The 19334-nt window shown below is 43.3% G+C and overlaps 1 protein-coding gene across 1 annotated transcript in view; it reads right to left on the bottom strand.

Moving 5' to 3' along the window:
- Positions 1-3450: 3450 nt before the first annotated feature.
- Positions 3451-19334, bottom strand: part of LOC119378875 (probable phospholipid-transporting ATPase IIA) — a 45072-nt gene continuing 29188 nt past the window's right edge. The window contains exons 18-26 of the mRNA XM_049411646.1: positions 18929-19099; positions 16487-16675; positions 11925-12069; positions 10010-10163; positions 9719-9850; positions 6808-6916; positions 6626-6683; positions 6133-6336; positions 3451-3957 (exon numbers count right to left, since the gene is read on the bottom strand). Coding sequence (XP_049267603.1) covers positions 3824-3957; positions 6133-6336; positions 6626-6683; positions 6808-6916; positions 9719-9850; positions 10010-10163; positions 11925-12069; positions 16487-16675; positions 18929-19099 — 1296 coding nt within the window. The 3' untranslated portion in view covers positions 3451-3823. The remainder of the gene's footprint in view (positions 3958-6132; positions 6337-6625; positions 6684-6807; positions 6917-9718; positions 9851-10009; positions 10164-11924; positions 12070-16486; positions 16676-18928; positions 19100-19334) is intronic.

Raw genomic sequence — 19334 nt, 5'->3', positions numbered from 1 at the left:
TATTCTCTATTTTCTGCAAATAATAAGAAAAATTGCCCACTGAATGCGCCATAATAGAAGTTCAAAAGTAGCCAGAAAGTAGCCATGGAGCCAACCTGAAATTTTCGTCGTCAGACGGGGTCGTAAAGTAGCCAATTTGGCTGACAGTAGCCATCAACGGCAACCCTGATCAGCCTTACTCCGAGCACGGCCGCTGGATGAAAAAGCGCACGCTTTTTCATCCAGCGGCCGTGCTCCGAGCTTAAAGGGGTATTCAGACGGAGCCTAGTGACGTCAACTCGCGAGGAGAAGTCTCCACAAATGTCCTCCACTCACACGGACGAGGCTATAGTGAACTAGAATATAGTTCTAGTTCACTATATACCTTTTTTTCGTGGGCGCCGCCATATTGCCCGACTACTCTGGTGGCTTGTACCACCCGTTCTGATTTGTACCGCGAATATTTTCGCTAAAAACAAAATAATGCAACATGATTTTCTATATTACTTTTCGGTGGCCTTCGGTTGTCTCTTTAGGATTTTAAGAAAAATCGAAGATGGTTTTTTTTAATATTCGCATTTCAGTAAGGTTCACTTTCGCCGATATGAGAAGTTTGAGGCAATATATAAAAATATATATTTGCCCTACGGCAACAATATTTTATGCACTTATTGAACACACTATATTCCCGCAACTCGTCAAGTTTCGAAGCGCTGCTTGCATTGGCTTCAGAGAAGAAAATGGGGGATAACCTTTTATAAAAGGTCACATCACTAGACATTCTTAAAAACTATTTTCCTTCGCTCTACAAACTTGAAACCTTATGAATTTATTGTTCACTAGGCATAAATTACAGGAAAAGAATGACAGGTGACAAAATTGGTCCCTCCGTGTAGGATAAGTTCGATATTTTTTTTCTCGTAAGTTATGCCGTTAACCACAAAATGAAGTTTACTTTCAGGCTACCTGGAAAGAGGTGCATAAAATATTAAATACTCAATCAAATCTAAAATATCAATTTTCGGACCCGTGTCGATCTCTCGTGGAATGACCCTCGAAAAACTTGATTACTCCACACATTCTTGGACTCAATGGTGCAGCAACAGCACCACCGTCGTATTGTGCTTGAATTTCTTTTGCCAAGATAGGCAAGAACTGGGCATAAGCGGGGATAAAAGCCAGGGAGACAGGGCTTGATCATGATGTGGTCTCTCAGCTCCAGCATTGAATGCAGAAACAGGGCGAGTATTGCAAGTGTGTCCATGTTGGCAGTAAACCTCACCTCCTGCCAACATCGCGACAAGGTATTTCAATTTCTTCGACCTCCTTTAACAATGAGCCAATGCGACAAAAAAAAAATTACTGCAGTAGAAAGCTCCCTAGATGGTGCTTTACAATCTCCAAGGTATAACCAATGATGCCAAGGGCGCCACACTTAAGAGCCCTTTAATGACCAATTAAATTATAAATCAATCGGGACAGGCACATGTTCTTTTTTTCTTATCCCTTTTATAAATGGTTCAGAACCCTTCTTAACATCTTCCCATGGCAGAGTCAGCTGCTCCCATCACATTTACGTCACAAGCGCTGCTTTTTTTTCTTTCTCTTCTCCTTTTACATAAAGGGACACCAAAGGAAAACAACAATTTATGTCAGAATGAGAGGTCAGTGCTTGAGAACATCTAAAACGTCAATATTATGCACAACTGCACATTAGTAATCGAGAAATCAAGGCAAGTGTAGGAGGAGGTTTGCGCCACCAGTGGGACACTCTTGCACTATAGCCTGATGATGCCGGATGCTCTCAGTACAATTAATCACTAGTACTCAAACTATCCATAATAAAAAAAAAAAACACTACGGTGCATTACAAGACAGAATAAAACGCAACTTAATAATAATAATATCTGGGGTTTAACGTCCCAAAACCATGATACGATTATGAGAGACGCCGTAGTGAAGGGCTCCGGAAATTTTGACCACCTGGGGTTCTTTAACGTGCACCTAAATCTAAGTACACGGGCCTCAAACATATTCGCCTCCATCGAAAATGCAGCCGCCGCGGCCGGGATTCGATCCCGTGACCGAAAAACGCAACTTGCGCATTTCAGTTTCATTCATGGGAAAAAGAACTTTCTGACATTACCTATGGAATCATTGCGGCTGGCCTAAGAGTTCCATTTTCGCTAGGCTGTGGTGCTTTGCTGCGCTGCAGCACCGGCTGTCGGACAGTTAAGAGCGGGCATGGTAAATGCCAAGTCACAAGCCCGTTCTCGAAGGCGGGTGGGTTGAATTGCACTAATAGCATGCAGACCACTAAAACGAGATTTTCTTTCAGACTAAGCTTTTCCTTAGCACAAAACAAGCACTACGAGGTTTCTCGGATGCTATTTCAACAATCCACATTTCCTTATAATACAATCCGCATTTTCCTTTATAATAACTGTCGGGGTTTAACGTCCCAAAACCACGATATGATTATGAGGGATGCCTAGTATTTTCCTTTAATGCCCATTAAATTTCCATGCAGTGCATTTGCGGTGGTGGTTTTTACTCTGCTTTTCATGGGTGTCTCCTCATTCATTTGCTGAAGTGTACTGCAGCAAAACCTGTCACGAGGCAACTTGTAATTTAAAATTTCTGATGATTAGTGGCTTCTCCGGAAGTAACGGTGAGTAAGCTACAGTTTAAATTTTAAGCTGTTTTCGTGGCGCATGTACGTGCAATGTTTTGCCTTCACGACTATCACTGCATGATTAATGTACCAGCATTGTTTGTTTTCTCTTGCCAAGCACAACGCCCCTTAAAGGGGTGGTGCCATCAAATTTCGAGGCTATAACAAGCCTGTTGTGGGCTCCCTCTGTATGCAAGGACACTCCACACGAAGGGTCGGACACAGCAAACGTTTACAATATATTTTAATTCACTTCGAAAGTGTATCTAAATGCCCATTCTCCCAACCGAGGCCCATCGCTAGCGCACCAACACTGACGTAGCTCTGTAGGATGGGCAACGAAAGTTGTAGTGACGTCACACCAGATCTGCTGTAGTGACATGAGTGACCTCCAGACCTCCGCAACGTACGTACCGGCTGTAGTGAACTAGAATATATTCTAGTTCACTATAGTACCGCCAGAGCATCGGTTGCTACATCACTCGCCGAGCTTCGATCGCTTCCTGGCTAAGTGCGTCACAGCCTTGTGTGGTCACGTGACCAAGCCTCCTACACTTCTACGTGACTGCCCAACCTCGGCCCCCAGAAACTGAAACCCAAAGTTGTCCACATCAAAAGGCGATATTAAATTATTTAGCGAGAATACATGAATCTCGGTGCGTGCATCATGCTTCCTGGAAACGCTTACAGCAAAGAACGCGCAAGCCACAAATTTGGTGGCACTATCCCTTTAATAGTAGTTGTCTCCGGCACAAACATTACACACGGCACTACACGAAAATGAAGCACAAAAAAACTACAAGGACATAAAGACTTGCACTTCAATCTTTATTAACCAACACAATCGAGTGCACCTTAACCATATTGCAAGGAATAATCAATATTCGCTTGCACTAGATTATTTCAATACTGTCCAAATATGACAGCAAGAATAAAAAATGCAGAGAAACAACATCATTATAGTGACATCAATAACTTAATCCAACATTATAAGGTTGAATTCGGTAATTATACCAAGATATACTTCACTGGGTAAACACATCGTCATAGCCAACACAGCTGTTAAATTAGGCCAGACAAGCTAGCAGAAAAAAAGCACACAGAACTGCAATGCCCGAAAAAATTTCGGACGTAAAGCACTTCACATACACGCAATCTGCCGTAATTGTGTCACGTGAGTTTCGAGTAGATCGACGGAGCAACTTTCCGATGAAGGTACTTGAGAATGTAGAGTGGCAAACAGCTCACCAACGTGATCACCGTAACTTTCCACAAGAATGCAGGCGTTTGAATAAATTGGGTATCTAAAAAGAAAGAAACTTCATATAATAACTGCACCAGTGTAGATAAAAAAGAAGGAAGACAGTACCAGCCATACTTCATAGTACAGTTGAAGCTCATTATAACGAACACTGATATAGCAAATTATCAGTTATAGTGAACTAAATACGAAATTTGGTTGCTCTTGCTTTATTTCAGTGACATTTATTCTTTATATAACAAAACCGAAAATGCGAGAGCCACCACGGTTATTGGCTGTAACGAAGAAATATTTGGTCCGCGCAAGGCTCAAAACTCGAAAAGGTAGCATGAAAAACAAAATTAATATTGAAAGACAATTCAAAGGCATGTTTTCCTTAAAGGAGCCTGCAACACTTTTTCAGCATGGTCAGAAAACGCTACCGATCGGTACTCGAGGCTCCTGAGAACACGCGAGCCAAACACTATAGCGCAGCACGCGGCCTGGAATTTACAATTAATTCTCAAAGTCAGCTAGAAATCACTCCCTCTTAGTTCTACAAATGATGTCATTTACCCAAATGACCGTGCCATATACCCCAATTCACGGCCATTGGCTGATTTGAGCATCGTGAGCTGCATAGTTACCGCTGCCGCCGCGAGAGGCCGCCACAAGCTCGTGCACGTAATCACACTGAAAGTTAGCAGCGTGTCCGAAGGAAAAAAAAGTGCTCAAGGTCATGACACACGCGTGACGTAACTCCTTTCCCCGTGCCATCCCTTCCTGCTTAGCTTCCAGCGTGTTCACTGGGATGAGAGATGAGAGGAAGCAATTACAGCGTGCGACAAATCTCTAACTCCTCTCGTACTTGACGGATTATAAAAATTTTTGCGGGGGTCGATTCGTGAGGCAATAAATTCATTTAATAAAGCCATTCGATGGTTATTCGAAAAGAACTTGCGGAAATTTAATCATCCACTGAAAAAAAAAACACATTTGACTGTTTGCAGTCGTATGAAAAGAACAGAAAAACTTCAGATTCGGAAAACGTTTATAGTGGGTTTGAAGCCTAGAATAATGCGTCTTTGTATCTAGGATTTTTTGCGTGAGCCAGACTGCTCACTTGTGAGAGCCTCTACTGTTACAACGAATATCGGATAAAATGAACTAATTTATGGTCCCAATGCTATTTTAACAAGGTTCAACTGTAATGAAGGAATGCAAAACACAAAGCAGAGCCTCCACTGAGGTAATGCTCTACTGAATAATAGTGTACTATCTCCTTCATTTTAGTCACAGTATTTGTGACTTGCCATTGCGAGTTTTGCCCAGTTGTGGAAAGTAAAAAAAAATATCTTACATTGTGCTGCACATAAAATTGAACCACGTGCATAGTCAGAGTAGTAGCTCCCACATCTGTTCACTGTATCCATATACACAACCCCTTTAGTGAAGGCCCTGCCATCTTCGGCAAAATGTTTGACACTCTCCATTCTGTTGGTAATGACGAAAACGTCATCCTTTCTTTCTTGACATACTTGCAGTCAATAATGTTGTGCATTGAGTGAATCAATCAACTCATATAAAAAGAAAGTTCCACACAAATAATCATGCACCACAAGTCGCTATTTCTTTATTCACTAACAAATATTATTGACTAGAATATATCGTACTATGTCGGCTTTACTTCAGTGGAGCTTTCCCATTTATTCGTTCACTTTTTATGGCAAAATTCTGAAAAACATTTCTAGGACGTAGCATTTTAACGTAGCAAATTTTGATGCAATAACAAAGTGTGTGTGGATTTTGGCGACTTCATTAGACTACTGAACTTGAACTGTATTGTAAATGCCATTTTCTGGCTTGAACGTTCAAGGAAAAAGAAGCACGCGTCACGTTCACGCATGAACACTTAATATCATAAGACTTGACAACATAGTCCCACAAGCTAGGCAGAATTTATAGGTTCTACAACGCCTACACTTAATTTTCGCTTTTACGAAAGAGCATAGCTTCGAGGGGTAGCCAGATTTTCATAAACTCTTTTGTTGGGGTGCAATACCAGGTAACATTTATCTGGATTTAACCAAAAACAGAAGGTTCCTAATCATAATTCGTGACTGAAGGGCACCTTTGTGGCAAGTTATACTTTCGAACAAACTGCTGCTGCTTATGCCAAAACATTTGCACGCATCAAGTTCACTACACAAACAGAAAAACAGCATCTGCTTGAACTTACCAAAAAACTCGTTGAGAGCAAAAAGCGAGGCAACATATATGCCGAGGCTAAGCATTTCAGCAGCAATCATTAACCAGTGCCAAGTGCGTATTGTCAAGGCAACCATCAGCAGCTCCGTCAAAATCAAGGATGTAAAACTGATGGAAACAATGTGGATAAACTCATCTTCAAACAGCAGCAGTGCTCCATACATAATAATGCCACCTGGAAAAAAAAAAGACAGTCATGCCTGGTCAACTAAGTCACAATCAACTAGCAGAGACAGTTGGGCGAGTTGGTGCAAATTCATATTTGTAGAAAGCGGGAAAAAACCCCAACACAGAGAAACGAAGGGAACAGGACAATACGCTAGGGAACAGGAACCGCGCCATCCCGTTCCCTTCATTTCTCTGTGTGGTGGTTTTTTCGTTCTTTCTACAAATATAAGTCATAATCAACAATGAAGAAAATGTAATAAGAACTATGCAGCTGGAGTAAGCAGAGCAGAGGTTACCTTGGTAAATGCTAATCAACACCCATATGAAGAATGTCTTGAAAGACAGGGATCGTCCCTGCAAAAGAAAGTGGCATAGCTTCTAAAAAAACAGATTCTTCTGTAATCAAACTTGGCTAAATGAAATAAAATATAAACAGCGCAAAAAAAAAACTAAGTCTGCAAGGAGAACACAAAGGCACCTTTGCAAGTTCCTTGTAGAGCTCAGGGTAAGTGAGGGCTATTTTGGGTTGCACATCTTGGTCCAAAACAAGCGAAAAAACAGGAAACATAGTGTACACTGTGGCATACCTGAAAAAATAGAGTAGCACTCATTACAATAAAGCCGAGGGTCTGACGAAATCTCGTCTGGTGGGGAATAATCACTGGTGAAAATGGGAAAAGACACCGACCAAGGTGAAATTTCTTTTTCTTTTAAAAACTGATATTTCGGCCCCCAGTGGGAGCCTTGTTTACAATCTTATTCTAGATTGTGAACAAGGCTCCTGCGTGGGGGCCGAAACGTCAGCCAGTGGGCACTCCATGCTGGATAGGTCTACAGATTTAGTGGACTTACAGAGCACCTCTTGCAAAAATGCTACTGGACAATTAATGTCAGAATGTCTAATGAGCAGTTTCTTTTAATACATGGAGTTGATATGTTGCCCTTTCACCACTCAGTTTGCATTAAACTTATGGTGCTGCCATTTCTCTTGAGCTAATGTCTCCTCTTTGTGTCTGAATTCAATCCCCACATTTATCAACGAACTTATAAGTTAACAGCAAACCAGCGAAAAATATGCACACGTAAGGCAAAAAGTGGTGAACAGGATAAGTGTTTGTTGAACACTCTTCCTGTCCACTTCTTCACTGTGTTTACACCTTTTTTTGCTAGTTTCTTGTTAATTTACAAGTATGTACAGCCAGCCAAATCTTTAACTATCGTGCCCAGCAGTAACTTTTTGTGTCAGCACCATATGATTGAATGGAGTAGCTAAAAATTGTTCTGTGGGCATGTACTTTTCGGGCATGCACTTGCCCTCACCCTTTCTGGAACTTCATTCAGTGATCTGGCGAAGATACACAGATTGCCGCTCGCGCACAATAGTTAAAGATTTGGGCGACTGTACCAACTCACCCAACAAGAAATACTGGTTGGAAGAGCGTGGCATCTGCCAATCACAGCGTGCCAGCTAATCGCAGCAGCTGGTGATGCAACTGTGTCTTCCAGGCGCTGTGTTATTTTCTAATGTAGCATCTCTGCTTTGCATTACAACCAAAAGCTACAACTAAAACAAAAATGATTTTATTATAAACTTTTCGTGGGCACATTGAGATTCCTGCAATGGCTGCCATCACTCACCAGTGAGCAAGTGCAAGACCTATTGCTGTAAAGGAGAATGAGAGCGCTCCAATATAGTATAGTTACTGATTGGACCCAGTTAGTTAGACATTTCGAGGGAGGCAGTGCTGAAAAATGGGATGAAGAGACGATACTCTGATAGAGGGTTATGTAGCAATCTCCATTTCCCTTAAAGGACCACTGACAGTCAAATTTTTGTTTGTGACTTTTATGTTCTAATGAGAAGGTGTGTGTCTGATAATCAAAAACTGAATCACAAAGGTATTAACATAATGTATAATTAATGCTAACATGTTAATTATAAGATCACGTGAGCTCAAACTTCAGTGATGAGAGTGCGCTTTTTGAATTAGAGCCCCCGGGGGCATGTGGGACGGAAGAAATGGCGTGGATGGTGCGGTATCCGCTGGGGCAGTGGTTCTCAAATGGGGTACCGTGGAGACCCATTAAAAGGGGTATTCACACGAGGGAGAAATCGGCGGGGAACACAGGGGGATTGCGGACGTCACGGATTAGTGAGTGGGCGCGACCCCCCCGTGGCTCCTCGGAAGAGATGGGGATCTTTTTTCCGACAGAACAAACGATAACCCGGCGGTGGGGGATATGGCGGAATTTCAGGCTCTTGTTTGGCCACATTGTTGCACTTGCTCCTGCAGAGAGCGGCAGTGGGTGTCCAGTCTGCAGCTGCATCGTCGTCTGCAGCTCATCAAATGGGTGGTACAAGCCACCAGAGTAGTCTAGTAACACTGCTCTCCCCCTCCGTTCGCCTCGTCCGTGTGAGTGGAAGACATTTGTGGAGACTTCTCCTCGTGAGCTGATGTCACTAGGCTCCGCCTTTATCACCCGAGGATTTGTCTCCCGTCTGAATACCCCTTAAATAAAAGCCACGTACATCACACTGCATGCTGTGTTGTGACCGCCCTAAAGCTTTCTTTCTCTCACTGCAAGGGGTCCCTCATCTATTCCGCTGGTCCACAACGGTCCCCAAAAATTCATAGCTGAGAAACACAGAGCTAGGGTAGGCACACCAAACACTTTACTACATGAAAACCTTCCATCCTAAATGTGTCATGGATGTGCCTAAAACTATGCACTGAACTTATGTTTCTGCAACTCCTTTCCTACAAAAACATCCCAAATAATCTCACTTGTGCAGTTGACCCAACTTTACTCTTGTGCAAAGATTAGTTTTTAGTGCACTGTATTCTACAAATAAAGACATTTATTTGAATAAATCACCAGACTTGCCTTGGTGTGCATTCTTCACAGAGTGCTCTAAAATGTGATCCTTGGAAAAATTTTCTCAAAGTGATAATATGGTATGTAAAGCCCAAAAGCTACTAAAACAGCAAATGCTCCTCTGCATTTCATGAAGATATACAGCATGGAGGCTGCTGTGCACCTACAGAAGTCTACTAGCTATCTACTAATTGAAACAACCTGCTAGTTACTGAAACAGTACTAGCTGTCTACTAGCTGAAACTAGTCTTTTTTAAGTCCTAGAAAAGTTTTGATGTGCCAGTAAAATGGCAAAATTTACTGACATTTACTGACTGAATTTACTGACACCTTATGAGAAAACACATCACCATCAGAAAATTGCCATTCTGCTTGTAAGCCAAATGACAAATAATAAATTTATGGCAAAAAAGTACCAGTATTAGACAGTATAAGCACACTCTTCAACCTTCAAGCATACTGTCATAAGAGCAAGCAGTTAAAAGGAAACAGCCAAATAAAGAGGCACTCACCCAACCATTAACAGCCCTTGGTACAGTGCAACAGAAGCAAAGTAGAACACAGATGAGAAAACTGCTTGCATTGTTGAGATGATCAATCCTCGATGAATAACAAATTGGCTCAGTGCAGCTGACCTCTTGTAGCTGGGAAAGTGGCGGGCAAATGCAAATCAACATTTACACTGCATAGGACTAAGCTTTTCATGTTGGTAGAAAAGGAAACAATAACTTGAGGGCGCTGCTTAAAATTTCTGTCTTCCTCAAGCTCTGTAGAGGTTAACAAAAAAGCGAGAGCACACACACCTGTAGCGCCCGTGGACAAGCAGTAGTTGAGCAATGTGGTGAAACTGGGTGACAGAAAAGTCGGCCGCCAGGGAAGCTTGGTTGCCCTCTCGACCCACAATGCCTATGCCTGCGTCAGCCTCCTGAATCATGCTCACATCATTGCCTCCGTCGCCTGGAGAGAAGACAGAAACTTTCAAGATTCCAATCATACAAGTGTTTCAGCAGAGTAACAGCATTCAGAATTCAGATTCATTGCAGCAGTAGCTCTGGAAAAACTTCATATTCAGACATTACAATTCAAGTTAAAAAAAAGAATGAGGTACAAGTCATTATTCCAGAACATTACATAAAGACAGCAACATGTGTGCAAGGAAAAAAGGAAGAGAGAGAGAGCTCTACAGACTAGTGCAGGGCTTACCACAAATATTGCTTAAAGGGACACTAAAGGCAAATATTAAGTCGACGTTGATTGTTGAAATAGCGGTCCAGAAACCTCATAGTGCTACTTTTGTGCCAAGGAAGTGCTTATTTTGAAATAAAATCACGTTTTAGTGGTCCACATCGCATTAGTGCACTTCAAATCACCCGCCTGAAAGCGGTCTTTCTCATGTCACTGTTGCCGTGCCCAACGTTGCCCGCCTTTACTGCGCGGCGGCGTGCACTGGCAGCGTGCACCATTCGGGCATCCGGCCACATCACATGCATGCGGCATTTTGTCGAACTTTCTGTCAGAGCGATTTTCACGAGCGCGCAAAACACACGCGGCAGTACGCGATACCAAAACTACCACTGAGACACGACCGTGTGAGCGAAACAGGGTGCTGGGCGAAGCGCAGTTTGGCGAAAACGGAACCTTTGAACCACGCGCGCCATTCCCCATGGCAACGCCAAAGAGGTTCTTTTTTCCATGAATCAAACAGAAACGAACAAGCAGCATTTTATTACGTCTCTTGATGCACGGAAGGTTCTTTCTTTATTGCAGCTGGTTCGATTACGTGTGATTAATTGTAGGCGGACTCTCATACGTCATCGGGATCATTTCCAAAATGTGCCGCTCGTGGCACTCATTGTGTGATACATTTAGCTTAATTTCTCGGTAAGTAGGGCACTGCTGTTGATAATATTGCCGTTTTAGACGTTGTCATACATTGAGCTTTCACTCTGACATATATTGTTATTTGCCTTTAATGTCCCTTTAACTGTTAAGTGCTACAAAGGGAATACAGGTGACTTATATACCAAATACAAAGGCATGGCCAGCCTACAATGGCTTACAAATTAAAACAGCTGTTGGATATGTCATTTTCCTTTTGAACACCATGTGATGGGTTTAACTTTCTGCCACAGTGGCTATATTTACACAGAAACAAATGCAAAGACAGCCCAGTAGTACTTATGCTGTGCCTGGCCTCAGCATAGCCTGAGCTGCTTTTGTGCCATAAAAAACTGAATGAACTAAGTACTTATGCCGCATAAACAAAAAGTCGACTAGTAGTAGGGTATATTCCACAGCTTTCAACAGCGGCCTTCTCATATAGCCCTGCTATCGCGTTGAGGCAACAACGAAAATGTTCCATCAACCAATGAATAAAATCAGTTTGTCCTTCTTGTAATAATTTGTATTACACTTGTATCGTAGGATGCATGATGTAAATTAAAAAGCTTCACAGCATGAGGATAGTCTGGTGGAAGGACGCAGAGGTCCTCACAAACGTTTTTGTATCCCGTGTAGAGCTCCACAGTATATTAGCATCGTCTTTTGTGATGGCTGCTATTTGATGCATTCATCAATTTACCTTCCTTTTAGACCAACCTCAAGTTAAGTTGTGCTACATGAAAAGGTAAGTTGCCTACTGGTTCTGGCAAGAAGTTAGGGTATGAATGCCACAAATTCAACAAAGAAGAAGAAAAAAAAAAGAGGCTTTATCCTTACCAACAGCGCATGTAGTTTTCTCGGTATACTGTTTGATAAGATGGACGACTTCAGCTTTCTGCGTAGGAGAGCAGCGACAGCACACCACAGCAGGGCACTGGCAAGCTAATTCCATAAATTCTCGTGGGTAGAACTTCAGGCACACCTGAAGAAGATTCAGCAACGCGGCAGTTCGGGTCAGTTCTTTACACATTTTGATTGCATATCAATGCAGAAAACAGACAGAACAAACAAAAGTGACAAACAACAGCCTCTTCATTTGTCCTTTGTTTGATGCATTGCTATAAAATCAAAACTGAAGAGGTGGCAGTTTAATAACTGACAGCACACAGCTATGGCAAACCAAGAAATGGCACAGGTGCACATATTATACCGGGTGTCTTAGCTAACTCGCGTCAAGGGTTAAAAAATGCACTATTAAGGCAGGCGAGTGAAATCAGTTGCATATTGCTGACAGCCACCTTGCGCACAACAGACAATTTTTTTGTACTGTAGTTCATTTGTATTGTTAATTACGATTATTTAACTAAATTGCTAAATAGTGACTTTAGGTAAGAAATGGGACTTGCAAAGTTCAAGAGCGTCTTCACAAACACCCATTGCATTATTTGCGATCAAGTCTCAGGTGTACCATGTTTTCCAAGCTGCAAAGAAAGCCCACGAAATACAAAAAAAACCCACGTGACTAGTGCATTCATGCACCGAGATCGTGCTGCTCTCAGCCATGGTTTGAGCAAACGAAATCAGCCGCGTCCGTAACTCGTCGGCTCTGTTGCAGCGGTAGGCCGATAAGTTGGCGGTGATTTCTTGGCCCGCATCAGGCAGTTGGCACGCGTGACGGTGTCAGTCGTAGCGAGTGCGGGCCAAGAAACCACCGCCAACTTCTCAGCCTACTGCTGCAACGGAGCAGGCAAGTCACGGCCGCAGTTATTTTTTTTTTCGCTCAAACCACGGCTGAGAGCAGCACGATCCCGGAGCACGAATGCACTAGTCACGTGGTATTTCTTGTATTTCGCGGTCTTTATTTGCAGCTTGGAAAACATGGTACACGTGAGACTTTCTTGATCGCAAATAATGCAATGGGGGTTTCTGAAGACATTCTTGAACTTCAAGTCCCATTTCTCGCCGAAAGTCAATATTTAGCAATTTAGTTAAATAATCCTAATTAACAAATTACAAAACAAAAAATTGTCTGTAGTGCGGCAGGTGGCTGTCAGCAATATGCAATTGATTTCACTTGCCTGCCTCTAATGTATTTTTTAACACTTTGCTAAAGATAGCTGGGACACCCGGTATATACACTTTGTACAGTTGAACTTCAAATAACAAACTTCAATATATTGAAATCCCTGATATAATGAGGTAATGAACACCTTATAACTTCATGTTCATAAAACACAATGCACCTTTTAATTTGAATATAACGTTGTTTCCATATAATGATAGTCCTTCAATACTTTTTCTGGTCACGAAACTTCGCCGTCACGCTATGGGGGAGCTTGATATAGCGCGGAAAGCTGTCGCGCCACGGTGCTACTGTCGCTTAGAGGCCACCCTTCTCCTGGTTGATTCTGTAGAGACTGCAGACACGGCTGGCGCGAGTTGAAAGTTTGCACGTGTATTCTTTAGCTGTGATTGCTTTTTAGATAAGGGCCAAGTTCAGGTATTGTACAGTTGAAGCGGCACGTTCGTGGGACAATGCCGTTCGGGTGCTGTGTACCGAGGTGCCGTTTTGGCTACAAGGGCACTGTGGGATGCCGTGTCGACAGAAGAACGCATCCCAACATAAAACATAACGACTGCTTATTAGCGTAGTAGCAGCAGCGGGGCGAACATGCCGACGCTGCGCTCAGTCGGGTAGCGAAGGAAGGAAGGGGCACTTCCGAGCTCGACAGCTTGGTTTTATAGCTACCGTCGGTGACGTAAGCCTCCGGTGAAGCTGCGGTGGCGCTGTCCCTTATCGGAGGCGTGCTGTAGCATGCAGCCGTGTCACGCCGGGCTAGATAGTGACGAGGCGGAGGTTGCACCGGTTTGTGCGCAGTGTGTCGCCACATCACTATTGAAAAGGTATCGCTATTTTGCATGCCAAGTGTTTGCGGGCAATTCGAGAAATAGAAGTGAGCCATAACGTGGCAAGAAACGGACCACTTCAGCATCGATTCGAAGCATGTGCATGTGTGTGTGAGGCACTTTGCTTCATCGGACATCATCCATGTGGACGATTTCACGATAAACGGTGACGCCGTATCGTTGCTGAGAGACAAGCCATGCCTGAAGACTAACGCCATTTCTCGTGTGTTCCATGGCCTGACAGCCTACTTTACAAATTGGAAGTCGCGACCACGGACAGTTTGAACGCCAGTGAAACCACTGAAACGAACTCGAGAGCCATTGTGTGCAAGTGTGGTTTCCAGCCCTGATAAACGGGCCATTAGCTAGTTGTTGTAAAAAAAAAAAGAAAAAAAAAAGATGCAAGATTTCTGTGTCAATACTCCTTTAAGATGTCTTTTGAGCTCTACACTACCCCAGTGCGGAGTGAAAGCGAAAATGATCTGTCGTTTCTGATAAGCATTTGCACGCTCTCATTTCCTTCAAAGAAGGATCGCGATTACAATCCTATTAAGCGTCCTGGTTTGCCAAGGAAGTACGGCACTGAATGCAAACGTCACCCTGCTCGTGAGAGATTGTGGAGATAGGTTTTGCACAAAGCTTACCCTACGAGGCGACAGGCAAGGGACGCGGCGTTCTCCACTGCTGCAGCGAACAAAGACGCTACGGCCGGGTTCGTTGACTCTCCGACACGGTGCAGAAAAGGCACTCGAGGCAGGATGTCAACGAACACGGGTTTATTAACCCAAGATGCAGCACAGTGCGACAATCACGGGACTGCAGGCCGTCAGGGTAACTCCGCAAGACCGATCGAGTACACTTGCCTGCGGCGCTACGGTTACCACACAAAGGGGGAACCACCGAAGCGCGCGAATGAGAAGCCACCTGCAATGGCAGCGCGTGACTACCCCGTTGCAGGCTTGCGAGCATCTCCCGCGGGCAAGCCCGCGCCAGACAGAAACAAGCTGATGGGGGAAGGGGGCTGTCACTGGCGGCCAATGAGGACAGGCGCAACGCAGTGACGTAGGCTAGCGCAGTAAGCCGCGAGCCTTTTTCAGACATGCTCGGACACGTGGTTCGTGCGGGGAAGACCAACGCATGGCTCGCACCAAGCAAAAAGGCCTGGCGGCATAGCCACGGTAGCCATGTCGCCGATTAACGGCGGTTCCCGGCGCTCGAGCCGCGCGGGGTCAGCACACGCGCTAGCTGGGGAACGAGGCGCCAAAGGGGAGGGCGCGCTCGATTCCCACAAGATAGAGATTAAGAATCGCAATGCGGAGTCAGTGGAACGTATTAATCTATGTGGTTTTTATCGGGTATATTGACAACAAAAATTGCGTTAAAAACTGTGTTGCACAATTGGACTGACACCCACGAAAACTAGCAAAGCTTTTGAGGCCTGAAAACGACAACAGTTCCCATCAAGCAAGCCTTTCACTTACGGCTATGATCTGCCGATGTATCTGTTCCGAACTGATTACTGGCAAATGCGAGCTCACATCCTGGAATATCTTCTGTTATGTAAAATTAGTCCGTTACCACCACTAGACCAACACGCGTGCAATCTGAAGTTCGGGAAATAACAGTGCATGGCTTTGAGCTCAGGTTGTCATGCATTTAATGGTAACGCCGCTGATGTCTCATTCTCTGTATACAGCGCATCACAGTAACATCAGTATTTTTTTTTTATTTGAGGCCTGTTGGGCCAACTAAAGACAAGTTTCACAGTAACAAAAGGTCTAAGTTGGCACATTGAGCCACCAGCAAAAACTTGAGATTGTTTACTTTTTGTATGCGCCCTGTCTTCGGTAAAAAAACATTCTCAGAAGTTTCAAGTTTAGTTCGTACAATTGCTACGACAAAATAGAAGATAAATTTTGCCTGAAAAAAGCGGTGGATTCAGCCGCGATGTACCAGAAGAAAAAATAGAAGCGTCGCCTACGGCGGCCACTCCGCTTGGCCTTTCTTTTACTGTGGCACCCCTAGCAGCCACCGCTAGAGCTCTATATTAAAGTGAGGCGGCAGTTTCGTGACCAGAAAAGCTATTGAGGGACTATGCTAAGACATTTGGCTCCAATGCTGTTAGCACTTCAAATGCCTACTCCATTATTCAAATAATCATTTCCCAGTTAATATGCATCAGAATGACCAGTGTGCATAGAAAAATGCTGTGTATAGAGATGGTAATGTATACTGGGAAGATATGGCCATGGAAAATAAGTGCACTGAGAATTATAACCCAAGAACAACCTTCCTTCAATTACCAAGAAAATGAAGTACAACATGTATAAAGTAACCCGCTGTACTAAAAATAATTCAAGGAAACAAAAGCTCTATAGAAAAACCTAACCAGATATTTACCATGAAATTTTTTTATAAGAAGGAATCCACATAAAACCGCACGAAATAGTTCCTAAAGAAGGCAAACATTTTTTCAAATGTGTTCATATTACCTCAAGAGCATCGCCCCGAATAATGAGGGCATAATCATTCCGACGTCTGAACTTGTTCAGTTCACATCGGGCTTCTGTTCGATTTGCAACGGACTCGAAGATGTGCAACTCCTGGGACCTGGACACCAAACGAGATGATTTGGCAATGCTTGTGGCAGTTTCCAGCTTGTCTCCTGTCAGCATCCACACCTGAAGAAAGAAAAAAGCAACAGTAACAGATAAAATATCACGGCTGCAAATTGTCACATAAACATGACAATGATATGATGTGCCACAGCATGCCATGTACTTGTTTGCACAAGTGAAAAATACTAGTACAAGAGTTACACAACAAAACTGCATGCATTGAGTCTCAAGAACAATTACGAACACACATTGTGCTTTAAGTGCCCCCACAATAGGCTTCCAAGCTTATAGCTTTTACAAGCAAAACGCAGTATTAAGCAGACATTCCCTTAATTATGTCACATCAACATGTATATATTTGAATCTAAACAAGGACTTTTCGTCTGCCACGGTAGTACAGTGGTCACGGTGCTGGGCTGTTGACCCAAAAGTTGCGGGTTTGATCCAAGCCATGGCTGTCGCATTTCGATGGAGGCGAAATGCTACAGGCCCGTGTACTGTGCGATGTCAGTGCACGTTAAAGAACACCAGATGGTGGAAATTTCCGGAGCCCTCCACTACGGCGTGCCTCATGATTATATCGTGGGATATAATTATTAACAAGGTCTTATTGCAATTTAAGCAACGGTTTTACCTTTTTACACTCTGATCTTCCGGCAGATTGCAAAACTGAGCTACTCCTAGGTGATACTCTGAATCTGCCCCTGCAGCTATGTGGCTACCAAGTTTAACTCGTGCCCAAATTTATGGTGCAATGTTATTTAAATGTGTATTCATGACCCAACAAGAAAGCCAACAAGTTACTTATGAAGACATGCACAATTATTTTTGCTTTTAAAACACACAAGTCTCTATCCTACAAGTTTACTCGGTGCACTTTTGTACCGTAAGTATGGCACAACGCAAGCTCAAATGCACAGCAGGCATCCTGAGGCTCCCCCTTTATTCAGCGACACAGAGGCACACAATAACTGCTTTAATAGATCCACTAATTCGTGCATTTTTTCATTCTCACTTCAGCATAACACATGCCGTGCATACCATTAGGTTGATTCATGTCTGTGTATTCATTCTCACTTCAGCATAACACATGCCGTGCATACCATTAGGTTGATCATGTCTGTGTATTCATTCTCACTTCAGCATAACACATGCCGTGCATACCATTAGGTTGATTCATGTCTATGTATTCATTCTCACTTCAGCATAACACATGCCGTGCATACCATTAGGTCGATTCATGTCTGTGTATTCACTCTCACTTCAGCATAACACATGCCGTGCATACCATTAGGTTGATTCATGTCTGTGTATGAGTACGACGTAAAGAGTGAGGAAAGGAGTTCTGCAACACCCTGGGAAGGCTGGTGGAGTTTCCCCAAAGCCAAAAAGTTAAAAAACCCCTGGTCTAAATAAAGGTACAGCATTCACGGATTTCAACGCCACATCGTTTATTTAGTATATTGACTGCCATGAGCAATTGCTCGCGATAACTGTTTTATGTCATTGCAAATCTGGCTACTAAAGGTAATGTTGGCTCTGATGTAAGTGTTCGAGTCAAAATTACACCGATATGACACGAGCTGTAGATGCTGGAAATGAAAGCACGTGCATTACTTAGCCCTAAGTTTTCATGTTTCAATCCGTGAGTACTGTGTCAGAGCATAATACCATGACTATTTGCACATCCTCCCAACAAATTTTTGTTAAAAACATTTCTTGTAAATGCAGTTTCTTTTAACTGCCGACAGACAGTTACCATTCAATACAGACTTACATACTTACACATACTGATAAATCTAAGCCCCAAGTGAAAAGAATGAGGAAGGCCCGTGTACTTAGATTTAGGTGCACGTTAAAGAACCCCAGGTGGTCGAAATTTCCGGAGCCCTCCACTACGGCGTCTCTCATAATCATGTTGTGGTTTTGGGACGTTAAACCCCAGATATTATATTATTATTATTACAATAATGAGGAAAGAGTCATACACTTTCATCTAAGGTAATATCTTCAGCAAAAGTGTACGTTACTCACATTATAGGGTGTGTCATGCTGCATATCTGCATAATAAAAGCCGTACCCTAATTGGTATTGGAAGGTCAAGGGTTTAAAGCTGCTGGAGGTGTGGTCTTCATTTATTTCTACAGTTAATGCTCATCCCTGGCAAAACAACTGAATAAGTGCTGCTTCCGAGTGACATACTATGCTGTCCGTCCAAGACAGCATGGTATGTTCCAGCAGCCAATCATTCTACTTCTAAAAACATCCCCCTAAATGATTTCCAGTCTATGCGACTGCTCGGCGTGCTGGTATTACCTTTATGCCAGCATTGCGCAAAAGCTCAAGGGTTGGCCTGACTTTATCCTGAAGTTTGTCTTCCACACCAGTGAGGCAGAGAAGCTCAAGGTCACGCTCAAGCGTTTCGATGACGGCCGTCGTTCGAGCACTCCTGTCTTGAATAGCTACTTTGGCTTGGTTGTAACGACTCTGCAAGACAAGTATGCATAATTATGGAAACAAAAAAGTTCAGCAGGTGTGACACTCTTATAACACAAGATGGCAAAAGCCTTGTTGCACTCATGTAAGACAATATGAGCCGCTATGAGCAGTACATATGTTTGGCATTAAGGTGGACCCTCTGAACGCCTTGTGCGAGCCCCTTTTTGTGTTGTGCATGTATCTATGCCTTCTGCTCATCACACCCGTCATTATTTCGCTTCTT

This window comes from Rhipicephalus sanguineus, chromosome 1, assembly GCF_013339695.2.
Source record: "Rhipicephalus sanguineus isolate Rsan-2018 chromosome 1, BIME_Rsan_1.4, whole genome shotgun sequence".
In the NCBI taxonomy this organism is placed as follows: Eukaryota; Metazoa; Arthropoda; class Arachnida; order Ixodida; family Ixodidae; genus Rhipicephalus; species Rhipicephalus sanguineus.
This window is presented reverse-complemented; position numbering and strand designations above follow the sequence as displayed.